We start from the raw sequence: 19,825 nt of genomic DNA, 5'->3' as shown, positions 1-19,825 counted from the left end.
TCTTACTCTTTTTTTTTCTTTTCCTTCTCTTTCTTCCCCCGGTTCTTTCCGCGCGGGGTCCCTCTGGACAGGCGGCCGCGTGCGGACAGCCATGCATTAGGCAGGCCTCCCTTATGCGCCGGGAGAGAGCGGACCGGTGCTTTGGGCTGCCGCCACCTGCCGTCGCCGGCGGAGCCAGAGCCGCCGCCTGCCCTAGGCCGGGGCGCCGAGGAGCCGGCGGCGCGGCCATGTGGGGCTAGCCGCGCCGCGCTTTGGCTGCAGCAGGACCGGCAACATGGAGGCGGCCGTCGGCGCCCCAGACGGCGGGGACCAGGGCGGCGCGGGGCCTTGCGAAGACTCTACGCCCATGGACGCCTATCTGCGGAAACTGGGCTTGTATCGGAAATTGGTCGCCAAGGACGGGTCGTGCCTGTTCCGGGCCGTAGCGGAGCAGGTAATTTGGCGGGAGGCGGGGAGCTAGAGACTGCAGCCCCGCGGGGCGGCGGACGACGGGTCTGCGTGGGGAAGCGTCCGCAGGCAGTTGTCCGGGCGGCTCACCTCTTGGGCTGCGGCGCGTGGCCCTACTGTCGTCACAGCGGCCCATTGTAACGACGGAATGGGACGCTGCTTTGAGACTTAAAGCTGTAAATCGAAACTTAAAAACCTGTAAATTAGGTGCCGTTCCTTCTGGTAAATAAAGAGGTAGTGAGCTGAAGACAACTTGGGAGGCCTACGCTGAACATGTACAGTTGATTGATTGGTAGGGATTTAGGCAAAATGATACTTTTTTCACTTTTGTTCCGCATTCATCTTGTCTTTGTTTTGTAAGTACAGCGTTCACACCAGTAAACTAGGTGTTTCCTAGAGGAGGTGGTGCACCAAACTTTAGTCGTGGAACATACCTTTTTTCTGCTTCTGGACTTTGGAATGTGGGGTATTCAACCACGCAGATGTCACTTGAATCAAGAGGGCAAAATTTGCCGTTTGGGAAAGCTAATCTTCAAAATGTTTTTGAAGAATTGTCTTTGACTAGATCCCACCCCTTATGTTCTGCAAGGTAGAATTTACTTTCTTTTTTTTTAAAAAAGGGTTTTATTGTTGGGATTCGCTAGGCCCTTCTTGACCAGATACACTCTTAATGATCAAAGCCACTTTCTATCTAACACAGTTCCTTAGGAAAGTATTTGTGATTTGTTTAAGAAGCCTTATTCTGTTGTGCAACCCTGTCTAGTTGTAGGTATGTAGTCTCCAAAGCCCATTTTATATTGAAAAATAGCTACTGAAGTAGTTGGTTAAAGGTTCACATTACTGCCCTGCTGTGTATCTTTGTGCCTTTCACAGTTTGCTCACCTTTGGCTTGAGATTCATCTCTGTCCTCCTGTGCAGTTGTCCTTTTGCCTCCCACTCCCTTTATGATGTGTGTCTCACCTTATTTTGTATGTTGAAGAGCTTTCGGAGTTCATTTGTGAATAAATAGTTTACTTAATGAGCTTTATGGGACCAGTCTATCCTCATTATTTTTAGACTTCAGAAGGCCAGTTATTTGGTCTTCAATTCCTTGTATTCACAGCCAGTAAATAAAATCTTTTTTTAAAGCAGGAAATTGATTTAACAGGTACAAACCTTTGTCATTAGGTTGCATGTGTTGTCAATCAATCTTTTTTCCTAAAGTTCCCCAAAGCAACCTTCTTTTCAGTTTTATTAGATTTCTCTCAACTTCAGAAATTTGGAATGTTTCAGTGTTGGTATGGTGTGTAAATACGCACACACACTCCAGTTCTCACTACTAGTAAACAGATTGTACATTTTTGAATTTTTTGGATTTCCATCTGTCTTGTACATACTGTAGGTCTAGCAAGAATTTGGTAAAGAAGAAGGTGAAACTGATAGAAAAAAGGAAGTTTGGAGCTTGTTTGGAGTTAGATTATCCAAGCCTTTGTTGATAATGAATTAGAAAGGTGTGTGTGATTTCAGTATTACATGCTGTAGATATTTGACATAATCATCCAAAAACCAAACCCCTAGCATTCAAGTCAGTTCCAACTCACAGCAAACCGTACGATGGAGTAGAACTGCCTAATGGGATTTCCAAGGCTGACTATCACATCTTTCTTCCTTGGAGTGGCTAGGGGTTCAAATCGCTGACCTTTTTGTTAGCAGAGTGCTTTAACCATTGTGTAACCAATGCTTCTTTGGTTATTCCAAAAACCCTTAATTATTATAAGTGGAGTCTGTTAGATATATGTATAGTAGAAAGGCTACTAGCTAATTACACTAAGAACACATTGCTAATGTCACATAGCACATTTTTAGTATATCTTGGTTTCATGGGATTTAGATTAGGCATTTGGGACTACCTTCGGTTATATAACTGTGACTTTGTATGCTAAGCTTGGAGAGCTCAACACTGAACTTTGCTGTGAGGCTCAGTTCTTCAGTAGACATGGAATAAGAGTGTAGGGGAAAGGGAATTAATACGGACTTCAGGTTGTCCATTTAAATGTGTGCAGAGGATTTATTTTTTTGTCAAGATTTTCTGTAAAATCAAGGAAAATGTTCGTCATTTCTAAGAAGGAGTTAAAGTAATTTAAATGTAGTCTTTAGAGATGTGAGTAGTCCTTCCCTCCAAATTACCTAATTTAAATAGGCTCTCCCCTTTTTATAATAGGACCTCTGGTGGCTTAGTGCCTAAAGCATTTGACAACTAACCAGAAGGCTGACGGTTCAAACCCACCAGCCACTGCTCGGAAGGAAGGTTGGGCAGGCTACTTCCATAGTGATATCACCTCGGAAACCCAAGGAGGGGTTGCTGTGAGTCGGATCGGACTCCACAGCAGTGTGTTTGGTTTTCTTTTTATACTTGTAGACTTCAGCTTGCAGGAGGCCTGACTTGAATGAGCTCCATAGCCATGGGGTAAAAATAGGGTACTTTTAGAAGATCTGCTAAAGCAGTCTGTCTCTGCCTTTTCCATTGTTCATCACTCTATTATACAGGTTATCTATTATGCATAAGATGGGAAAGACTGCTAGTTTTAGCTTATTTTCATGTATATAATAGTGTGGGAAGGTAAGTATTTGTAAAACCATTTGAATGTCTCCTGAGTGAACTTGAACTTCTACAATTTACTTTTTAGAAATAGTTATTTAACTTTATTTCTGTTGCAGTACATGAGTTTATAGATCACCAGTACCGCACCCTTTGTGGAAGTTGCTGAGAGTTTTGCTTCTGAGTACCAGGTTCCGATTCTATATGCCAAATTTTTGTTAAGAGAAAAGAGCTATGCTTACCATTGTTTTTGGTGGAAAATAAGCTTTACTTATGTCTGCCACCTGTTGCTAGGTAAATGACTTTAAGACCAGCTTCACTTTGCCAACTGCTGGAAAGCCCTATCAGATGGCACTGTGGTTTACTCAAACTAATAATACCTTGATCATAATAATGTCTAGCATAGCTTCTGTGAAAGAAATGTTGCTTAATGTTTGTACAATTGACAATCAAATTAGTACTGTTTATTTTTATATATGGACAAGTCTTTCATTGCTGGAAGCTTATAATGTACAAGGATGCTTTTTAATACTGTCCCAAGACAACAATGAAGGCACACTCAGTTAAACTGAAAAGTGGCTAGTATACTGAAAACAGACTCATTGCTAACATTGGCTAGTTCGTCTTCGATGTATCTCAATGTATTTGAATATACTAGTTGTCCAGACAGTTGAGGCTGTGCTTCTGTGAGTTTAAATGAGCCTTGGCTTTTATCCAAGGAGAGATGTAAATGTACAGCTAGAGCTTCTCTTTTTCTGAATTCTCTGCTTGCTCTGAGTGTAGGGGAGAATTACTCTTAAAGCTACTTTCTATTAATAGAAATTCTCAAGGGATTTTGGTAGCAGTTTGAGATGTGGTTACTTATGCATGTCAGGTTTTTTTTGTTTGTTTCTTTATTTTTTAACCTTGATCCTTTAGGGTGCCAGGAACACCATCATTTGAGACACCTAGTAATAGAAAAGAATTTTAATCTCATTTAAGCATGGGAAAATATTGGGGCCTAGCCATAGGGTTTCTAAGCATTTGATAAGAAATAATACTTTGTTTCAAACTAAAGTTTTAGAATTTTAGTACAAGAAAAAAATGCCAATAAATTATCCTTTTGTTGAATTAGTTGTTTTGTTGAATTAGTGGGAGGATCTGAGTTAAAATTTTGTAGGGTTACTTGTTTTCAGGTGGTGCATTGAGAATTTGAGCATAAGAGCAAATCCCAAGGATCTTGAGATGTAGCAGCCTATAGGCACCCTGTGTGCTGTTCACTGTGTTCATTCAAAGATTTTATAAGCTTAATTGTTAAAGATTTAAGAGTAGATTCCTTAATTTTCTTGAAATCATAGTAGACTTAAATTTCTACTACATATGATCACTATACAACTTTGTAATTACTGGGAAAAAGAATTCTCTTACAGGCTTATAGCCTCAGAAGATTCTTGTTGAAGTCACTTGTTCTCTTTTTCAACAAGCAAGTTGTTTCTGTGTGGTGTTAAATTGATTCTGACTCATATGACCGTATATGACAGGGTAGAAATGCCCCATGGTGTTTCCTAGATTTTAATCTTTTTGGAAGCAAACTGACACTCTTTTTCCTGTTGAGCAGCTGGTGAGTTCAAACCACTGACCTTTCAGTTAGGTCGAGTGCTTAACCACTGTGCTACCGGGGCTACTTTTTCAACAAGCATAAGATGATGCTAAGCACGGCATAGCAGGGATTTTGTTAGCCCTAATTTGTGAATGGAAAAGTTAGAGTAGAGGGATGGCCAAGAGAGGAATATGTCGTAAGTGTACAAAGATTTCCTCTACTGGGTAAATTCAGTGACCTGAAGGAAAAATGGTAATAAGGTGTTTATGGCATGACATCTGGCATAAGAAGAAGTGCTGATGTTAATAAGTTTGTATGTGCTATGTCATTGCTGTGATTAGAGGAAGAAGTGGAAATGAATTAGAAATTAAAGGGAAAGGGAAGGAGGTTGATTTGTTGGTTGTTAGTTTATTTTGGGTGTGAAAGAAGTCTGTTTGATTGTAATGTAAATCCACTTCCAATAAAAGTGCTTAATTATGTGTTGCTTTTTTTTTTTTTCAGGTATTACATTCTCAGTCTCGCCATGTTGAAGTCAGAATGGCCTGTATTCGCTATCTTCGAGAGAACAGAGAGAAATTTGAAGCGGTAATTTTTAATTTCAAGCATGTAATGGTATTCTGACTTGAATTTACGTTTTGGCATTTAGAAGTGGTCTAATGAGAATTTCACAGGCTGTATCTTAATACAAGGAGCTCTGCTGGTATAGTGCCTAAGGCATTTGACTGCCAACCAGAAGGCTGGTGGTTCAAACCCACCATCCACTCCTCTGAAGGAAGATTGGGCAATCTACTTCTGTAGTGATACCGCCTCAGAAACCCAAGGAGGGGTTATTATGAGTTGGATCCGACTTGAGGGCAGTGAGTTTGGTTTTTGGTTTATGTTAATACAGGTTTTGAAAATAACGCTTACAAGAGAGGACTGCTTTACTGAACTCAAATCATACTATATTTGTGAAACTTTTTTTAGCCATTTTAGGATATTCATTTGTTTGGACATTTAGAAAATTTCTGTAAAGGATAAGATACTGCTGAGCTGTTGGGGATGGAAAGATGATCTGGGCAGGGTCCTTATATGTTAAGAGGAGCTCTGGTGGTGTAGTGCCTAAGGCATTTGACTTTTAACCAGAAAGCTGGCCCTTAAGACCCACCAGCCACTCCTCTGAAGGAAGATGGGGCAATCTACTTCTGTAGTGATACCCCCTCAGAAACCCAAGGAGGGGTCGCTATGATTCTGATCCGAATCAATGGCAGTGAGTTTGTTTTTTTATTTTTTTGGTCTGACGTGGTGAATGAATCAGATATTGTGGTTACAAGAGGTTGCTGTGATTGGTAACTCCCTAGTAATTAAAAATTTTCAGACTTGAGGTATAAAATCCATGTAGAGCATAAGTAATAGTGAATCATTAATTTGAATAGAAGGTATTTATAGATGTATTTTTTTTTTTATTTCAGGTTTTGTGAAATCACAGAACGCTATGGTTATGTAAATGATGATTAATAGTTAAGAGAATGTTATATAACAACTTGTAGTATATAGCAGGCTGAAATAAGATTCCACATAGATCTGGTTTTCATTTTATATTGAAAGCTTTATGGATGTACTATTTATTGGTTTTATGACTATGACCTAGAATTATGTCACTTGATAACCTTTATTGATTGGCATTTTCCCCTTATTAGTTGGTAAAGAATATTGAAATTTCAGATAACTCACTTCTAAAACTTAATAGATACAGTTTTTAGCTTTGATGTGTTTTTGAGTTGCTATCTCTATCCTTATTTATTCAAGCAAAGTGTTATTACTGATTTTTCTGGGTGCCATGTTTTAAGATGGGTAGTAATGTATTTCAGGAAGGAGAGTTAACTTACTTAATCTGGAGATTTGAAACTTTATCTTATAAAAAAAAGCTGGTTATGTTGAGGTTAGATATGGGACTATCAGGGCATGGTGGAGAAGGAGAGAAGGTGAAGTAGTGTTTGTCTTTAAGAAAATTACAAATGAATTTATCATTATTGGGCCCAGAGAGTAAAACTGTTTTCTTAGTTGCCGTGGAGTTGATTCTGACTCATTGCTAACATTGGTTGGGTGCTTACTGTGTACCAGCCATTATTCTTAGTGCTTTGCTTATCTTTATTGTGTATAATCTTATGAGGTATTACTAGAGGTTAAAAGTTCCAAGAGGGGAGGTTTCATTTTCCTTATAACAAAAACCTAATAGTGTCTATTGGCCAGAATTGGAAATGGCTGACATGAGAAAGGATGTGCCTTGTCATTGACAATGTTCAGTGAGGGCCTAGATGGACATTTCCTGATTAGAAAACAAAATCTTGGATGGGTTGCAGGATTGCATTAGAATGCCTGTTAAATCTCTTTCAACTGTAGATGGTTCTTTTTTCAAGTCTATGAATAATCAAATATAGAACAGTTTCCATTGATTACTAGGATATTTAAGATATATGGCTATTTTATTTTAAATAACCTCTTAAAATTTGTTTTGAAACTTAAGGTACTTTTTGGAAATTTGACAGTATGTGGTCTATAAAAATTAATCTGAATTAATAAAAATCCATAGGAATCAAAAAGATACGTACTAGAGAGTATTCATTAATGTTTTTAAGTAAATCACTTTGCTAAATTAATTGGGACAATAAATGAAATTAATATTTGAGATGCATGTCTTTTTAAGTTTTTTCTTAAATTAGGGCAATAGCTGTGAGAAAGTAAAAGGTTAGTTATGACATAGCTAGAATAAACTCACTTTTATTTTTGTGTAAAAGTAACAAAGTAATCTGTGTTAAAAAAAAAAATTGGAGATTTTTCAAAATACCTTTAGCATTATTAACTATCATCTCTCATTTTTTAGTACAGCTGACCCAAGAGGCAATGACTCCTCATATCTGTATTAGTAAACTATGGTATTTCTTAGGGGGTATGTCTGTCTTTGCTTTATTTTCTTTTATATACCGAACACCGCCAAATTAATCTGCTGAAGTATTTCTTTTATCAAGTAATTTTTGTATTCAGAATGTCACCTGCAGTGACACTGAATTGCCTCCACCTCTAAATCTGAAAGTCTTGCCTGGACTCCAGGCCCTTCATAAACAAATCCCTGTTTGGGTCCTCTTTCATTTGACTTTCCCCGGTTAAGTTCCCCTTCCCCCACTGGCTAGGTCAGTGCTGTCTTCCCAATAGTGTTCTCATCTCCTCATGCCATATCGTCCATTTGCTGTCTAACCTTCATTTTGAGTCACTCTTCTTCCATGAAACCTTTCCTGAGAACATTTCCTTCTTTTAGTTCTTCTGTAATTTAATATTTTTTACTAATGATTTTTATATATTTTTATAATTAGATTATGTTCTCTTTTTTAACCATAACTGATGCTTCCTAGGTTCATGTTGTTGTTAAGTGCCATCGAGTCGGCCCCGACTCATAGTGACCCCTCCTTGGGTTTCTGAGGTGGTATCACTATGGAAGTAGATTGCCCGACCTTCCTTCCGAGGAGTGGCTGGTGGGTTTGAACTGCCAGCCTTCTGGTTAGCAGTCAAGTGCCTTAGGCACTATGCTACCAGAGCTCCTAGGTTCATGTAAGCACTCAGTAAATCAAAGTGAACATTATTTACATATTTCCTAAGAGATTAACTCTGTGGTTTTTTTTTTTTTTTTTCAGTTTATAGAAGGGTCATTTGAAGAGTATTTAAAACGTTTGGAAAATCCACAGGTATGAAATAATCTAGTGTATTTCTATGTTTATATATTCAAATAATGTATTCGAAAGTCATTAAAAATTATTACAATATATGGAGAGGTTATGTAACAGTTTTCTTATAAACATTTCTTACAAACACATTTTATGTTGGAAGATAGTTGGAGCTGTGTACTAAAGGTTGCCTCACTAAGGGCAGAGTTATGATATCTTTATGTTTGTCATAATGGCATGTGAATGTAGCATAAAAGGTCTAAAATAATACTGGTGATGATTTTCAAGATGTTGTGTTGGTGTGTATAGGGGAATTAGTGGGAAGAAGGCAAGGTTTAATTCTTCTTTAGGCAACTGAGAAGATAGTTCTTTTATGGAGGTTGTGTTTCACACGATCAGCTTGAGAGTGGGAAGTCTGTTGAGGAAAAAAAAGGCCAGGATTTCCCCAACAGAGTCCCACTGCCCCACTTTCTCTGTCATACCGAAGTTAAAAGAATTTTTCTATCTTTGTTTTTTCTGCTTCTGAAACTAATACTCTCACTGTAAGGATACAGATAGATATTCTGGAATTCCAGATGGAATGTTAAGTTTTCCATCACTCCAGAGGTAATCATTGTTTAAAAAAAACAGTATTACCTAAAGAAAAAGCTAAGAGTCAGGCAAGGCGTAAAGGGAATGTAGCTCAGGATAAAGGGTGTTAGTCTGGTAAATGATTGGTGTCTCCATTTATTTCCCTAGCATTAGTTTGTGTACCTGGTATAGACTGAGAATTGCTAGGCACCATGTCCTGGTGGTGCAAAGGTTAAAGCACTTGGCTGCCAACCAAAAGTTCTACATTTTGAACACACTAATGGCTCCATAGGAGAAAAGACCTGGTAATCTGTTTCTGTAAAGATTACAGTGTAAAATACCCTATGGAGCAGTTCTGCTTTGTCTTTTGGGGCTCCTAGAGCCAAGAATACTTGTCTGAGTCAAGAACATTGCCTGGAATTTTTGATTGCCTGAATGGACAGATGAAAGAGTATGTGTAAAATGACCTGGAGGAGGATGAGAGCAGAGGCAGAAAGGCCAATTAAAAAATTTTTTTCAGTTATTTAGTATAAGAGTAATGTGTACCTTACATTAAAAGTAAAAATAAGTACAGTATTACCTCAGTTTCAGAGACAAATACTCTGTGAAGGCCTTTTCTCTAAATCCACCCCTAACTACCTTATTTTTCATGCAAATATTATTTTGTAAACCGTGCAATCCCCTGTGCCTGTGGGGGTGTTAAATGTGAAAAAAATATGGTATACTTTTATCGGATACTGAATTTTGTCTAAAGGCCATGATCAATTTCATTTAGTTTATATGTAATAGATATGAAATATATACCAGAATGTTAACTGTTGTTATCTCTGTTGTTGTTGTTGTTATGTGCCGTCGAGTTGGCCCTGACTCATAGCGACCCCTCCTTGGGTTTCTGAGGCAGTATCACTACGGAAGTAGATTGCCCAACCTTCCTTCTGAGGAGTGACTGGTGGGTTTGAACCGTCAGCTTTCTGGTTAGCAGTCAAGTGCCTTAGGCACTACGCTACCAGAGCTCCTGTTGTTATCTCTAGGTAGTACTATTACAAGTGATATTTACTTTCTTTCTAATAGAAAATGTAGGTAATGGTAAAGAACATTTATCAGAAAAAAAACCCACAAAGTTATTTTAAAATAATCTTTGTGCAACAGTTCAGGCTGTGGAGTAATGGGGTCTGTGCCAGGATAGAATTAATGGGAGTGGAGAGAGCAAGTGAAGGTTGTATGAACTGAATCAGGAGTGGTTTGATATAGGGGTCCTGGGGGGAAGAAGGAGTGAAAGTTGCTGCAGTTTTTTTCGTATGTGGGACAGGTTGTCTGCTTCCTTGTAAAGGGGTAGACTGGCCAGGTGTTTCTTTCTGAAAGTAACAGGATATTTTATTCTTAATATACCCGCTCTGCAATCTGATCAGTTTTCTCCAGATGTCTCAGGTACCTCCTGAACAGTTGTTTTTTCTTTGTTGTTAACAACAAGTATTTACGAATCTTGATTGTTTTTTCTCTGATAGGAGATGTGTAAAATGGGAACACAGTTAATACTTAGATAATAGGGTAAACTCCATTTCTTCCTCTAATTCTCAGAGAAGTATTTTTATTAGCTAAAATATCAGTGGAGCACTTTGACAAGTGTCTCGAACTTTTCCAAGAATATATATGTTGACATTTGGCAAATCTTATCAAATTCTACCCTTAAAATTGGTGAATCTCATTGTGTACATTTTACCAAAAAAAAAAACCAAACAAAATTCATGTTGGACATCATCCTCTCAAATTCCCTCATGTCCTTTTGCAGGGTCCCCTCCCTTTACCCTCTGGTTTTTGCCAACCCTGATCTGCTCTCTTTGGCTAAATGTTACCCTATTCTAGACTTATAAGTGGAATAATAGAGTCTGTAGTCTTATGTGTCTGTTTGGCTTTCACTTAGCATAATGGAAACCTTTTGAGATTCTTCCCTGTTGTTGTGTGTATCAATAATTAGGTTTTTTTTTTTTTTTTTTACTGAGTTGTAGTCCCTTATATGGATATATTACAGTTTGTTTATCCATTTACCAGTTGATGGATTTGGGTTCTTTGCATCTTTGCAGTTTTGGGCTTTAAGGAAGGAAGTTGCTATGAACATTTGCTTATAATTCTTTGTGTGGACATATGATTTCTTTTCTCTTGGATTAATACCTAGGAGTGTAATTTTTTGGTCATATGATAAATGTATGTTTAATTTAATGAGAAAATGCCAATCTGTTTTCCAAAGTAGCTGTATCATTTTGCTTTTCCATCAGCAATATTTTAAGAGTTCAGTTGTTCAGTATCTTCACCAATACTTAATATTGTCTGCCTTTTTAATTGTAGCTGTTTCAGTGGTTGTGATGGTATATGATTGTGATTTTAATATTGATTTTTCTAATGAATAATGATGTTGAACACCTTTTCGTGTTTTTATTTGCCATCTATATGTGTTAATTAGTGATATGTCAGTTCATAGCTTTTGCTCAGTTTTTTATTGTATTTGCCTTCTTAACTAAATTTTGAGTTGTTTGTACTGGATGTAAGTCCTGTGTTGGTTATATATTTTGTAAGTATTTTCTTTCAGTTTGTATTCTGTGTTTTCATTTTCTTGACAGTATCTTCTGATGGAGGATTTAATTTGGTGACTATTTAAGAACATTTAAATTAATTTAATTTGGTGACTATTTAAGAACATTTAAATTAATCATTTTACTATAGTGTAGTTCATTAGTTAAAACATTTTTCAGAAATTCTTTAATCTTATGCACAAGTGTATCAAGCATCATAAAAAGTTCTGAGTAAAAATAAAATTTTTATCTTTATGAATTTGTTCTGAAGGCTAAATACTTATAAAAAATATATTATTTGAGGTATACTGTTTTGACATTATAGGAACAATTTTCTGTTTTTTTATGTGATGAACTCATTTCAGATAAACTGAAAGTGTCACTAGTGTTTGTGATCTAAGCAGACTGATGCCAGTGAAGGGTTTCCCCTATGCCAGAGATGTCACTTGTTAGAGCAGTTAGTGAGAGGCCATGATTGTTAGGCTGAGGCCTATTTTAAGAAATCTATTTTAATATGTCACTTACTTGATTTTGAAAACCAGAACCAGCTTTTAAGAACTATTGAAAAGAAAAGTCTTTTGGGAAAGATTACCCTTTCTTGAGATTAAACCATTGTCTAAAATATCAGTATTTTTTTCCTATTATACATCATAGCTCAGTGTTTTTAGTGACTTTTGATATTAAGGCTTTACTAATTTCACAAGTAGTATAGGACTACATTGTCATAGTAAAAGGTTTAAAATTACAGATAAATATAGAATGAAAGGCAAAAATCCCACATTTTCCCATTTTGAATTCTGTTTTTTACTGTCAATAGTTTGAGATTCATATTTCCAGTCTCCTTTCTTTACACACACACACACACACACACACGTACACACACATAACACGTCCACGTACAAATAGCCATACCTTCTTTTTGTTTAATACAAATAGGATTATTTTTATCATGACTTACTTTTTGCCTTAATAAGGTTGATAGATCTTTCCAAGTCAGTTCATTGTTTTCAGTGATTGTATGATGATCCATAGTATGGACAAACCATAAATTATTATTTAATTATTACTTATTATAAAAATGGTGGTACAGTGTGAGACTGCCTCATCTAACTTTACAAGATGGGGGTGGGGTTGGGAGGAGAATCACCATCAGCATCAGGCCAGGGCTGATTCCTGTAAGGTGAGGGTGAAACATATCTCCACTCTCCAACCTTTTTTTTTTTAAACTAGTTCTGACACAAGCTGTCCATTGCACACTCTACTTCTCTACTGAGTTCAGTAATTCTTTGCAGTGGCCACACAGAACTCATAGACCATACTCAAGATTATGATGTTTATTAGGGAAGTAACAGGCTACAATGTAGGATCAGTAATGACTTCAGGATACAGTTCTTTGATTAGGACAGTGTCTCAGCCACGCCTGCAGACAGGCTTCTCTCTGGCCTTTGACCTCTTGAATGGTCTCTGCCCTGCTTAGGCAAATGTTCTTTAGCTCTGCTGCTGCTAAGTGCCTGGAAGCACCTCAGTCCACTCGTAAGCTTTGGTCTGAAGGTGCTCAGCTTTCTCGCTCTGGGTTGGCAAGCCTAGGTCTTGTCAGGTGCTTGGAGGCATTCCATTATGCCAGCAAGCCTCCTACCTGAAGTTGCTCTCTTGCTTGGTAGGTTGAACACACCTACTTTAACCACCTCACTCTGTGGGCTTCCCACCATGCTGTCTCATGTTGGTCTCCTGATTGTCTGCCATGCTTGCTGCTGCTTCTCCTGGTCTCATGCCTTCTCTGGTGTTGCAGCTCTTTTTGTCTCTGGGGTCTAGAGGTTCTCAGTGCAGGGACCTGAGGTCCAAAGGACCTGTTCCACTCCTGGCTTTTCTTCCTTGATGATGGTGAGGTCCTTCCTTGCTTCTGAGACTGGCTCCTTTTAATAAAAGCCTAGTAGGATGGCAAAATTGACCAATCCCTTCCTTTGGGTTCCATGCACTTTATTTGCATAGCCATGGTACATAACAACAACAACCCAGTTATTTTTTTGGGAGTCACAAGACCATGCATAGGTAGAAGAGCCATATTAAGTAACTTATTTACCTATTGGTGGAATCTTAATTTTTTTTTTTCTTTAATATTTTAGTTAGCTACAGTGAATATCCTTGTTTGTTTGCATACACTTTTGTAGACATGAAATATTTCTCCAGGGTAAATAAATAGAAGTTGAATTACTGGGCCGAAGACTACATGGGCATTTAAATTTTAATATATACTGTCTAATTGCCTTCCAGAAGGGCTTAAGGACTTATAGAACTACCTTATTTCAAAATTATTTTTTTTTGTTCACTCTGAAGATAAGAGCACATGCCATGTGCCAGGCTGTACCTTGGATACTAGGTTGAAGGATAGCCCTTACCTTAAGCAAGTTCTCAATTCACAGATGCCACTTTGGTGGTCTTGACATGTCAAGAAGAGCTTTCATTCAAGCCTGTTACAAAAAATTTTTACATCAGCGACTTGGACTGCTCTTTTGTATAAATTATTGTTTAATTAAACATTTTTTATAAAAGTCGTATTACTAATGATACTAATGAGCGTTTTTTTATAGAGTTATAGTATAAAAAGTATAAGATACTTATGTGTCAACTTTTTTTCTTCAATACAGGAATGGGTTGGACAAGTGGAAATAAGTGCCCTTTCTCTTATGTACAGGTAAAAAGTGTAATAACATAAGTTAACAAAAATAAAATCACTGGAAAATGAGTATAATCTATCATCCTAAAAATGTTAAAGTAGCAAAGTCATTTTATACTTAGATTGTGAAGCATCTTTTCTATTTTTTTAAAATTACGTCAGTTAGATTTTGACATTGATTGTAGATATATCAAAGTTTAGATATATTTTAATTCTTAAAATATTTTTTTTTTGAAAGGAGTACAGAGATTTTTTCAGGCTGTGTCATAACCAGTATCACTTTATAACTTTACATAGAAATGATTTCTTATTTTCCCAAGCAGATAGTATTGAATGGCCATTAGACCGTTCACTAGAACTGAAACATTATATTAATCAATTTTATTATTTTTGACCAGTAGAGGAGCAGGTGAATGCTTTTCCCCCTAATATGTCTAAATTTTGTTTTCACAATTTCTGTGAATTCTCTGAGGTCTTCTTTTAGAAATACATCTGAAGTTGTTGATTCTAACTAATGGCCAACCCATGTCTGTAGAGTAGAACTACTCCATACAATTTTCAAGGCTGTGATCTTTCAGAGGCAGATTGTAGGCCTATCTTCTGAAGTACTTATGGGTTCCATATATTTGAATTATTTCCCCCCCGCAAAAAAAAAGATTTCTTTATTTAGATGTTTTACAACTTAGTTATTTTACTATTATCGGGATACATCTATATCTGTGGTAGGAGCTTAGTGGCACAGTGGTTAAAGCATTTGGCTGCTAACCAAAAGGTCGGTGGTTTGAGCCCACTAGCTGTTCCATGGGAGAAATGAGACAGTCTACTTCCGCAGATTTACAGCCGTAGAAAACCAGTGAGGCAGCTCTAATTAGTCCTAAATGGTCACTGTGAGTTGGAATTGACTTGATGGCATTGGGTTTGTTTTTTGGTTTATATTTCTCGATAGGAGGCCTGGTGGTGCAGCGGTTAAGCACTTGGTACCAACCAAAAAATTGATGGTTTGAACCCACTAGCCACTCCTTGGGAGAAGGATGTGACAGTCTGCTTCCATAAAGATTTACAGCCTTGGGAACCCTGTTGGGTGGTTTACTCGGTCCTACAGGGTGGTTGTGAGTCAGAATTGACTCTACTAGTGGATTTGGTTTGTTTCATATCTCTAGTGCCTAGAACGTTGCCTGGCACATATTAGGCACTTGATGAATGAATGAATGAATAATTAAATTCAAATTTATAAAATATGTTATACTAGAAATAATTTCTAAATGTTATTTTCAGGAAAGATTTTATAATTTATCGGGAACCAAATGTTTCTCCTTCACAAGTAACTGCAAATAATTTTCCTGAAAAGGTAAGAGTTTTTCTAAGTGTCTCTAAAGATTTTGAGTATAAGAGCCATTCACTTGCCACCTTGACTTCCTAATCCATAATTTTAAAGTGACTTGACATATTCTGTAGATGGTTGTAGTATTCTGAGTTTTTTAAGTTCCTATTAATCATCCGCATCTAACTGAGTATATTATTTTTTGTTTTCTCTTCTACAAATCACTGTGTTGAACCTTTTTTTAACATTTCAGTAGAGGAAACAATTATGGTAAGACAGTAGTGAATATGAAGATCTAGACTATCAGTTTGTGACTATAAATATTAAATAGTAAAATAATTTGTGAAAATAGATTTTACCGTTGCATCAAGGAATATGTTGGTAATCATGATATATTTCCCATTGTAAAGGTGATTCACTGACTAGGGTGTTATCACAAAGCAGGAACAATGGAAAAATTTTTTGAATTCTGGATAGAAAAAGAGTGAGTTGATTCACTGTAAGAGAACTTTGTTTATTTTTATTTTAAGAGTTTGTTTTACATTCAACATTACATGTACATTTAGTTTCATTCCCCATTTACCATGCCCAACCCTAACCCAGTCTCCTTCCCTCCCTGCCCAGTAACCCTCTCCCTGTGCCCCTCATAGTTACACATTGCCTCTGTGTGAATGTTGCCCCTCTGGTGCCCCATAGTCTATTGCTCCAAAGGATGTATTTCCATAGAGTATGTGGGTGTGTCACTCTGTGTTGAGTAGTCTGCATGTACATCTTGTTAACTATTGGACTGAAAGCCAGCCCTTGGGAGTAAGTTTTATTCCAGATGCAGAATATATCCCAGGACCATAGTGTTGGGGGTCTCACCAGACTCCATCCGACCAGTAGTTTTGGTCATTATTGAGTTTTTGGATTTTGTTCCACGTTTTTCCTCCTACTTTATCCAGGATCTCCAGATTTTATCCTCTCCTGAGTGGTTGTTGGCATGGGTAGCTGGGCACCATCTAGCTCAAGAACTTTGTTTTAATTGGCTATTTTGGAATCATGCAGGCCAAGATGAAGTGACTTGAGTGTCACCATTACAGTGAGAAGGGGCTTTTGAGTGAAATGGTGTCTTTCTAAGAGGCTTTACTCTGGATCTGGCCTTTCCAATACAATTTTTGGAGAGTAACACATTCTAAGCAAAACCAATGTACATTTTCCTTGGTTAAATAATTTGACTATTTGGAAATTCTGTAAACTGTAACAAAGTAGAAAAAAAAATTTATCTTTAATTCTGCCTCCTAGAGGTAAGAATTATTTTTCCAGTCTTTATGCTCTCTTGTTAACATGTGTTTTCATAAATTTTGTCTTGTTTTTTTGTGATCTCATACAACATTTTTTTTAGTTTTTGGTGAAAATACATACAGAGCAAAACATACACCCATTCAACAATCTCTACATGTACAATTCAGTGACATTGGTTCTATATTTGTGTCATCATTCTCGTTTTCTGTAGCCACATGATTTTAGCCCATTAACTCTGACTCCCTGTCCCCTACGTGTCTCATCTATGCTTTAGAGTTAGTGTTGTCCATTTGATCTCATATAGATAATTCTTTAAAAGAGTTTCAGGTAAACATTTTTTACTAATTGAGCTAAACTGTTATTTGGCTTAAAGATGACGTCAGGACATAGTTTCAGTTCAAGGTTTAAAGATGATCGCTGAACAGTAGATTTAGGGGTTCCTCCAGTCTCAGTGGGTCTAGTAAATCTGGATTCCACAGGAATTTAAAATTCTGTTGCGCATTCCGCTCTTTTGATCAGGGTCCATCTAGTGAATCTTTGCTCAAAACATTGAGTAATTACTCTCCAGTTCTGGTCTCATGACAAAGGAGGCAGTAGTTATGGAAGCAATTAGATGTACAATCCACTGCTTTCTGCAATTCCTGGGTCTTTTTCTTCTAGTGGTCTAGGTGAATAGAGGCCAATTCTTATATCTTGATGGCCACTCAGAAGGTTTTAAGACTCCAGACACTACTCACTGAACTGGGAGCTAGAACAGAAGCTAAAGACAGTATTAGTCAGTTGACTGGATTGTCACATGAAATCATGACCCTAAACCATTAGACTAATTAAACTAATTCCGTGAGCTATTTGGTTGTAACTAAGTAGTATCAGTAACTGTGCTCTTTATGTTGCTGCTTTTGTGAAATTGTATGTAATGGACATTTGCCATTTTGCCCTTTTTCTGGTTTACTGATCAGTAGTGATCAGTTACATTAGTTAAGTTGTGTAACCATTGCCATTAATTAATGCCAATTTTCCCATTGCTGTTTTTGTCATTTCATATATATATGAGAACATGCAATATTTGTCCTTTTGTGATTAACTCAATTCACTCATAATATGTCATCTATATCATAGCATGTATCAGGACTTCATTTCTCTTTATGGCTGAGTGGTAGTCCATTGTATTTTATTATTTTATTTATCCATTCATCTATTTAGGGATACCTTGCCACTGTGAATAGTTCTGCAGTGAACATAGCTATACATATGTCTGTCTGTGTCACTACTTTTTGGTACCTAGGGTATATATAGGAGTAGAATTGCTAAGTCAATTCCAGCTTTTTTTTTTTTTTCCAGTTTTGGATAAGGGTTCTATTCTCCTCACATCCTCACCAACATTTGTTGTTTTCTGTTTTTTTGATCATTACCATTCTAGTAGGGGTGAGGTAGTATCTTATTTGCATCACTCTAATGGCTAATTAAGGAGCCCTGGTGGCACAGAGCCTAAGGCATTTGACTGCTTAACTAGAAGATTGGCAGTTCAAACTTAATAGCCATTCTGTGGAAGTAAGGGCAATATACTTCTGTAAAGATTTACCTCCTTGGAACCCAGTGGGGGTTTGCTATGAGTTGGAACTGACTGGATGGCGGTGGGTTTTTTTTTTTTTTTTAAAAATGGCTAATTATAATGAGCATCTTTTCATTTGTAAGTATTTAGTTTCATGAGGTTCTAATTATCTATTTTGTCCTCTGCTTGTGTAATTATTGTTGTATTTGATAATCTATCATTAAAAGAAAACTAGGCCCCATAGCTTTGCCCCTATATTTTCTTCAAAGAACTCTGTGGTTTTAGATTTAACATTCATCCTTGATCCCTGATAAGCATTTTCCTAAGGCACTGAGACTTGTACCAGAGCTGACCACATTGGAGCTTTAAGTTACTTCTAAAATATTAACTTTATTTGGGGGAATTACAGTAATTCCAAGGCATGGGAGTCATAAATTACTGTGCAGATGTCATAATATGAAGGTGCTGAAATGTATTTTTCTTTTTTCCTTTCAGGTATTACTGTGTTTTTCAAATGGAAATCATTATGATATTGTCTATCCCATAGAGTATAAAGAAAGCTCTGCTATGTGTCAGTGTAAGTATTGCTCTTGCATTTATATAGTCAATTAGATTCCGAAACTTTACAGCCTCACTGCAAACAAGTCATGGCAAATATATTCTGTTCTGCTGTAGTATGAAAGATATTTCTGAGACCTTTAGATTACCAAAAATATGATTACCATAATAAAAAGTTGTTTCAGTAGAGAGGGAAAAAAAAAAGGGAGCTGTTGACTAGAGTTTAACTTGTAAATACATAGTGGTTAGTTGTCTGCAGGCATTTCGGCAGTAAGGATTTATATGTAATTTTGAAGCTGTTCATGCATAGGTTGAAAATCCAAATGGCTGAGCACATCAGACATTTGATTGTATTTGGCACTGGGACGTGGTTCTTAACCTTGGCACTGTTGGCTTTTTAAGCCAGTTAACTCGTTGTGGGTGCTGAGCTGTGCTCTTGTAAGATGTTTAGCAGCATCTCTGACCTTCACCCGGTAGATGCCAGTAAAATCCTCCCATGCTGATCCTCATAAAAAACGTCTGCAGACTTTGCCAAATGTTTTCTGGGGAGTCATTTTTTTTTTTTTTTTTTTGTTATTTGGGTGAAAGTTTACAGAGCAAATTCACTTTCCATACAGCAGTTCACATATACTTTGTCTCATGACCCTGACTACAATTTACCACAATACAGCGGCTCCCCTCCCACTTTTTCCCCATACTCTTCCCTGTGTCCTTCCCTCCATGAACTCCTGCCCCCTGAGCTATGTCCCTGTGCATACACAGCTCTTCTATTCTCCCATGATTGTTCTCTCCAAGAAGTGTATCTTCCTAGTGTAAATGTTCACCTCAATATGCCTGTCTTTTATTTGGCTGGAAGCCACAAGTGTGGGTTTAATTCTAAACCTGAAGGGCAGCTAGGGGCCATAGTCACAGTGGTTCCATCAGGCTGTATCAGACCAGCAAACTTGGTCCCCCCACCTTTTTTTTCCCAAATGATTTTGAGTTTTTTTCTGGGTGT

General features: G+C 37.3%; 1 protein-coding gene across 1 annotated transcript in view; it reads left to right on the top strand.

Annotated features, from left to right (window-relative positions):
• The first annotated feature begins 274 nt into the window (after nt 1–274).
• OTUD4 (OTU deubiquitinase 4) overlaps nt 275–19,825 on the top strand; it is a 52,667-nt gene continuing 33,116 nt past the window's right edge. Inside the window, exons 1-6 of the mRNA XM_042781435.1 lie at nt 275–433; nt 5,106–5,189; nt 8,273–8,323; nt 14,085–14,131; nt 15,389–15,461; nt 18,766–18,847. Coding sequence (XP_042637369.1) covers nt 275–433; nt 5,106–5,189; nt 8,273–8,323; nt 14,085–14,131; nt 15,389–15,461; nt 18,766–18,847 — 496 coding nt within the window. The remainder of the gene's footprint in view (nt 434–5,105; nt 5,190–8,272; nt 8,324–14,084; nt 14,132–15,388; nt 15,462–18,765; nt 18,848–19,825) is intronic.

Source organism: Orycteropus afer, unplaced genomic scaffold (genome assembly GCF_000298275.1).
Source record: "Orycteropus afer afer isolate SDZICR_OR568_19922 unplaced genomic scaffold, OryAfe1.0 scaffold00120, whole genome shotgun sequence".
In the NCBI taxonomy this organism is placed as follows: domain Eukaryota; kingdom Metazoa; phylum Chordata; class Mammalia; order Tubulidentata; family Orycteropodidae; genus Orycteropus; species Orycteropus afer.
Note: the sequence above shows the minus strand (reverse complement) of the source record. Positions and strands in the feature narration are given on the sequence as shown.